The sequence below is a fragment of the Gavialis gangeticus genome, unplaced genomic scaffold, assembly GCF_001723915.1.
Source record: "Gavialis gangeticus isolate Ggan-Ray unplaced genomic scaffold, GavGan_comp1, whole genome shotgun sequence".
Lineage (NCBI taxonomy): Eukaryota > Metazoa > Chordata > Crocodylia > Gavialidae > Gavialis > Gavialis gangeticus.
The window spans coordinates 7,488,456-7,495,252 of record NW_017729019.1 but is presented as its reverse complement, the minus strand read 5'-3'; the positions used below and the strand labels follow the sequence as shown (position 1 = coordinate 7,495,252).

Genomic DNA, 6,797 nt, shown 5'->3' with positions numbered 1-6,797 from the left:
CGGCTTGTTTCCATTTCTTCCTTTTTATATCTTCTAGTTTCAGGGGATGTCCATTCTGCCCCAGGGTGGCACCACTCTGGGAGTGGCATAGCTGCCTTAGAGCAGTGCTGCCTGTGCTCTGACAAATGTTGCTGTGAGGCAGAGATTAGTGACACACGTGCATTGGACAAATGGACAATGCAGGTAAAAGGGATTTGCTGCTCATCAACTGCTGTTCTTACCCTGTGGCAAGTGAAATCCATGCTGTAGTAGCTTATCCCTCAGGAAATCAGGGCTAAAGTGCTGTGGTTTAGATTTTATTTGCTGCAGGGGAAGTGTGGGTGCATGCACTGTTTTTACAGAGCAGTCTCTACCCCCTTTTATGTTGCCAGAGTTACTTTGTTTATCCATTAAAAAGTGGCTACACTACTTGTAGGTAAGCTTTGTCTTGGTACAGTTCTTTCTGGTACCGGAGTGGGCATCGGAGAGATGCAGTCCCCTGTACAGTCAGCATCATTCCTGTATGAGGGAAGCTGGCACAATCGTTCAGCACAGCTGTGTGCAAGTTCTGTCTCTCAGGGATTGTATACCTTGTCTGCCTGTATTTCCACTTTTCAAATATTTTTTCATACAAGCAGTGTGTATTTTTGTTTTCCTGCCCTCTCAGACTGCAGAGTACTCTGTATTCTGAAATGCAGGTCTGTGGCTGCTTTCTACAGAGACAGCTCTTCCTTTATGGATGTGGAGAAGAGCGGTATTAAAGGTGCATGGTTTCGAACAATCTTTTCTCTGTTACAGCGATGAAGAACTGGAGGACTCCAAGGCTCTGCTGTACTTACCCATTGCTCCTGAAGTGGAAGACCCAGAGGAAAACCCCTATGGGCCCCCACCTGATGCTGTTCAGACGTCTCTAACAGATGAGGGAATAGGCTCAGAGAAAAAGAGACAATCTTCATCGGATGGACCACAGCCACCAAAGAAGAAACCTAAAACGACCAACATCGAACTTCAAGGAGTACCCAATGATGGTGAGTGGGATCAGCTGTCATTTTAAGGCCCATTCTGCTCTGTGGGTTTCACTTTTGCAGTCTTTCCAGCTCCCACCAGTCTGAGGACCAGGAGTTAAATAGTCACTCTCCAATCCTCTTGGTTAATAGTCAAGAAGTATTATTTTCTTTATAGTAAGTATTGTCACTGCACATCCATATCAAGTTTGTTGTAACATTTTTTTTTTTTTTGAGAAAGAAGCAGAGTCATTCTAAAACAAATGATTTTTGTGCTCTTTGTACTTCATCCAACACTTAACCTACAACAGCTAGGTAGGCAAAATTGGAACAGCTTTGTCATTAAAAAGCTCACCTCTGCTTATGCTGCTCCGTCCCACCAAAATGCCAAAATAACATTAGAGCCTTGGCTTACATCAGTGGAAATGCCATATTATATGGCAACAGATCAAAAAAAGATCAAGTCAGATTAGATTGGAGTTTTGTGACTGGAACCAGGAATAGTGAAATAAATTCTTTTTGGTTTTGTGCTGCTACATTTTTTGCCTCAAAGGATCACATTTTACTACAGCACAGTTATTTCTTTGTGGGCAAACACTGACTGCAGCACGTGAGAATCCTTCCTTCCAGCTGCATTAATACTTATCCGTGTTAGAGACTGTGCCACTGAGTCTGCAGCAGTCATTGCCATAATGCTGGTCTTCATTGATCTTCACCCCATAGGGTCCAGACAGACAGAATGATGGGGGTGGATATTGTCTCGCTTCTAGAAAATTACATTAATCAGTCACTTTTATAGGGTTTAAAAATGTTTCCTTTTTACATATATATCCTTTCCTGCGATACTGAAAATGAGGAGGAGCAGTGAAGGCTGAGAGAGAAGTGACTTTTCAGTTTACCATTCCAGTGGCGGCAGTTATCCTGACATGAATATTCCAAACACCTCTCTGTCTCTTTCTATAGAAGTCCACCCGCTGCTTGGTGTGAAGGGAGATGGTAAATCCAAGAAGAAGCAAGCAGGCAGGCCTAAAGGATCAAAAGGTAAAGAGAAAGATTCTCCATTTAAACCGAAACTCTACAAAGGGGACAGAGGTGCTTTACCTCTGGAAGGAGCAGCGAAGGGTAAAGTGCAGGCGGAGCTGGGACAGCCTTTGACAGGTAAGGACCCAGGGTGAGCGTTGTTGGCTTGCTTGGTGGCCTTGCTTTGTTCAGACCCTGATATGATAGTCTTAGCACTTTATCTTCCCAAATGGCATTTGCTCACTAAGTGTTTAGCTGCTGTCAAGGAGAGGCAAAATTCTACTTTTCTTCAAATGTAACTGATTTTATATTCAGCACAAAATGAAAAGGAAACACAAAATGAATGCATGCAGCTTGTTGCAAATGAAGAACACAGGTCTTTTTTCTTAATGTCAATTATACAGTATTCCAAAAAAAGCAAAAATGGTGGTGGTGCTGTGATTTCTTTTCAATAGCTTGTGTCAGCTCTGGAGTTCATAATAACATTGTTTGCTGGTCACAGAGGCTGTCTCTTGGAAAGGCTGACAGGAAAGAATGGAAATAGTGGAGGATTTTGAAGCTTGCACTGTAGCTCTGTGCCATCATTGGTAGCAGTTAATGTGCCAAAGAATCTAAAATTTGTGCAAGCAAATCGTTGAGAAGGGAAAAGCTGCCCTACAACGTAGCTGTTAGCAGTGGCTGCTTTGCATTGCTGAATTTCTGTAACCAGTGCAGAAACGCCTGCATTTTATAGATTCCACTGATTTTTCTGTTGTATTGTATGTCTTGGGGGTTATTTTTGGGGGGGGGGGTTCTTTAAATAACTCCATCTTATGTAACATTGCTCACCTTATAAGACTTCCCATTTACCACACCCATACAGATTCTGCATGGAGGAATTTTAGAAGTATTCAGTGGATTTCCAAAAAAAAAAAAAAAAGTAGCTGTTGTTGAAGGATTAAGATGTGTAACTTTCCTTATGAAAATTTTTACTTTCCCTTTTCTGGGCTGCTTCTAAATGAGCAGCTAAGTAAAGCTCATCTTTTCTTGACTGGATTGGAGCATTATGCCTATTTGAATGGTTTCTGCTGAATTATGTACCTGTAACTTTCCACTAGATGAAAGCTTCATTTCATTTAAAGAACCAATCTTCCCATGGGGAGGCGTGCACCACCATGATCTGGCAGGGGAATGGGAGCTCCATTCAGTAATTTGATTAATAAACGGATACTGAGAAAATACAAGGGCTAGATTTTTGTCTTCCAACTGTGCAACACCTTCATTAAATTTAGTGGAGTGGAGCTGCAGTAAATGAGGGTGGGATTTGCTGACTCTTGTCTCTTTCTGGTCACTTTGACTGCTGTGCATGGATACAAGCCTGTGTTTGGGGTCTAAGCTACATGGCAATGTCCTTTTCAGATGAAATCAGTTGACCTAAAGAAAGGCCCATGTTTCACACACCTGTCATCTCATTGGAAAACTGCTCTTCCTTTGCTTGCCTGTTTGGAAAGGCTGAGTCAGGTGTGCTGTAGGAAAGCATGAGTTGTTCAATCATGTGATCCTCATTTTCTAACGGTTTGTAAAAGGCATGATGCCCAGACCCTCGGACACGGTGTTATTCGTGTACAAAAATTTTGCATTTCCTTGAACTCAGCAGCTGCTGATGTGAATTTTATACTGTCCAGATTTAATTTTCCCCGCCCCTTCCTTCCCCAACTGCTGGTCCTATGTTACCTACCTTGCTCATTGTCCTTCCTGCTCTGCTCCTGTTATGTTGCTTGTATTAGTGTTGATAAGTGCTTATCCTCTGCTTATCAAGGGGATGTGATAAAAGAAAAATTGTCATCCTTGCAGGGCAAAAATCTAGACCATTTTTATTACTGCCTCTTAGCCGTTTGATATGTTGCACGTTCCTGCCTGAAGTTAAACAAGCCAAAAACAAGCTTGGTGCTATGCAGTGTGGGTGGTGTTGAATGGCTTCAAATGTTAAAACTTACTAAAGCAAGGATAGTTTCTCCAAAACTCTCTTTTGATTGTTCAGGTAATTAAGAACCAGGCATTCCTTCTCTTAAAGCAAAAATGTGGTGGTAAGTAATACCTGGTGTCCAGAGATTCTTTACTCCAGCAGGCTTCCATTGTACATCCCAATTACACCCACATGTCATTCTGGAGGGATGGGATTCAGTTTCAAAACCAGATTAATACAGCAGTTAGTGCTTTCTGCATCCTGTTGATCACTTTCTTTTATCACACTGCTAATGAATATGCCTCAATTCACATGGTCATAATAGAAAATGATTGCCCACTGGAAACTTCACTACTGTTTGCAAAACAAACTGAGGTGATTCATTGCTTTTAAAAAACATTCTGCAAGCTTACCCTTTGGTTATACCACGGCGTGAAATCAGGCTACCTAGAGCCAAATTGCACTAGTAGCAGGTTTGTTTGTTTTTTGCTTGCATTTTTTTGCAGGTGTTATTTTCGCACAATCCTAGAAACGTCGTTTTCTTATAAGCATTTTTTGCTGACTTGTCTGAGTCTTTTTTTGCAGACAAATCACAGTTTATACGCTTCTTGCAGCTTGCAATCAGCATTACTTCTGGCTTTTCTCCAGCACCTTTTAAAAGAGGCGCCCCCTTCAGTGATTTGAGAGCAGCAGCATTTTAAATGGGCTCCTACTTTGTTGGTTTTTGCACCTCGTTGTAGATTCACAGACTTTTAAAGCTAGGTGAGGCTACTGTGGTGCAGTCTGACATACATAAGTCTGTGGGTGTTTAGCCTGTTGCTGCTGCTGGGATATGCATACCTGTGTGGCATGTAGTGGGGAGCAGAGGCGGCTTATTTTTAGATACAGTCAGAAAATGTAGATTCCTAATTTTTAGTGAAATAACCGATTTTTAAATAAAAACAGAATTCTTAAAGTTTACCTGCCAGCTTTAGTAATCTGAGGGCCTGTTGTGGGACAGAGCCTTTCTAAGTGTTTATATTTTTTTGGTACTAGTAGGGTTTATGTTTTTGGTAAGATTAATGCACGACATGAGTGTTCTGGAACCTGATGGTTGTTAACAGTTCATTAGTATTTTTGCATGGGACTTGGCTTCTGTCCGGATCTACTAGTGCACAGCCTCGTGCAGTCCTGTTGACTCAAAAGAACTGCTCTTAGCTCCATGGTATTGGATCCTAAGATCCAATAGATCCAAGGAATGGTGGCTGATAGGAAAAGGGAGCGGTGAATCAGTCAGATTAGGGAGAAGAGTGCACTCTGCAGACTTGTAGAAACCATATCACCTTGTAGTGAACAGTGCTCAGACATGGCTACCCTCCATTCTCTTGCTTCCCCTGCATTTATGCGTTGTCTTAAGCAAGCAGGCTTGAGGTTGTCAGTTTATACTGGGGAAGCGGGGCATGGTCTCCTACGGACTCAGTTGACCTTCGTGTGTTAAATCTTGTCTGCTTGAGCAGACACATTGCATGCACCTAGCAAAGACTGGCCTTCCGGTCTTTGCCTTTTCTTAGGGATGTTAGATCCTTGCAGTGCTGCTTTGTGAAGTAGCCAGTCAGACAGTAAAACAGCAATGCAACCTACGCTGTTCTGGAACCTGTTTGCTGCCTTGTCATAATGTAATTTGTCTCTGCACAAGCCAGATACGTGGGTCCTTGGATAGATAAATCTCTGCCCCTGTGCTACCTGGTCTGGAAATAAATGCGTTTTTCTTCAAGTGTCCCTAGTGCAACGAGTCTCAGCATAAATAAATTGAATTGCCTGGACTATTGTATAGTTCTAGGTTGAAACCATAGAAAAATCCACACCAGTTTTCATTCAAGTGGAACTTGTTGGTTTTTGTTGTGTGTTGTTGTGAGGTTGTGTAATTTATTAGTATGCAAAACTTAAACCAGGTAAGTGTGTTCAAATGCAAGCACAGTGAAAACATAGATTTCCATGGGGCTCTGCTTCATATCCATTTACAGACTTTTGAGCACAACTCCAAAATGCCAGATAGTGATATCACCAAAGCGGCATCTGTCACCTTTTTGAAAAGCATCACCTTACCTAGCAGTTTTTCTGTTCTAGCCTATCTTTTTGGCAATGTTACCTAATTTGGTTGCCCCTACTTTCTGGAAACGCCTGCTTCTGAGTCTTGATGATGAAATATTTTTCACCTGTCTCTGATCTCTTTAGCAGGTGGCGCAATCTCAGAGCTGTTATGAAGACATTCTGCTTTCCCTTCCTCTGTTCTTTCCATTGCTGGCACCATTAAGTGGAATATGGACAAAGTACTCAGTCAGATAACGGACTGACTTTAATACAGGAAGCTGATTGTTCATGGATGCAGGGAGTGACTTTTATAAGAAGTGAATTATGGAAGAGGAAACCGCCTTCATTCCTTCTCTTCAGCCCCCTCTCCCCAAAACAGTGTATGCTATTGACTCTCAGGACAAAAGATTCACAAGGAAGTTAAGTGGAATGCCTCCTTGTTGACTTGCATAAAGTTTCCCCAAGCAAATTGGTAACTACCACACTGCTTTTCTAGGCTGCACACCTGCTTTCGGTTTCTTTCCAGTGTTTTACTTTGGGAACTGAAGAACACTGAACACTTTATTCCCAGAACCCTGTATCCTGTGCCAGTGTGCCCCATGCAGACTTCCATTTCATTTTGATAAACTGTCATTTAAGGAGTAAGCTGTTTGTATTTTTAGTCTTTATCCTCTGTGCTGCTTATGCTACCATACTGTGAACTCTAAGGAAAACTGATGAGGTTTTCATACACACCCCCCCCCCCCCCCCCTCCCCCCCCCACACCCGCGGTGTACACA

The 6,797-nt window shown here is 42.2% G+C and overlaps 1 protein-coding gene across 4 annotated transcripts in view; it reads left to right on the top strand.

The window, feature by feature from the left end:
- The window catches only part of RBBP5 (RB binding protein 5, histone lysine methyltransferase complex subunit), an 18,920-nt gene extending 12,168 nt beyond the window's left edge, over nucleotides 1-6,752 (top strand). Inside the window, exons 11-13 of one of the 4 annotated variants that reach the window (XM_019513970.1) lie at nucleotides 778-1,007; nucleotides 1,947-2,024; nucleotides 6,166-6,752. In XM_019513970.1, coding sequence (XP_019369515.1) covers nucleotides 778-1,007; nucleotides 1,947-2,024; nucleotides 6,166-6,191 — 334 coding nt within the window. In that variant the 3' untranslated portion in view covers nucleotides 6,192-6,752. Of the gene's footprint in view, nucleotides 1-777; nucleotides 1,008-1,946; nucleotides 2,142-6,162 lie in introns of all 4 variants that reach the window. The other 3 variants (XM_019513969.1, XM_019513968.1, XM_019513967.1) reach the window with 3 other exon arrangements.
- The last annotated feature ends 45 nt before the right edge of the window (nucleotides 6,753-6,797 follow it).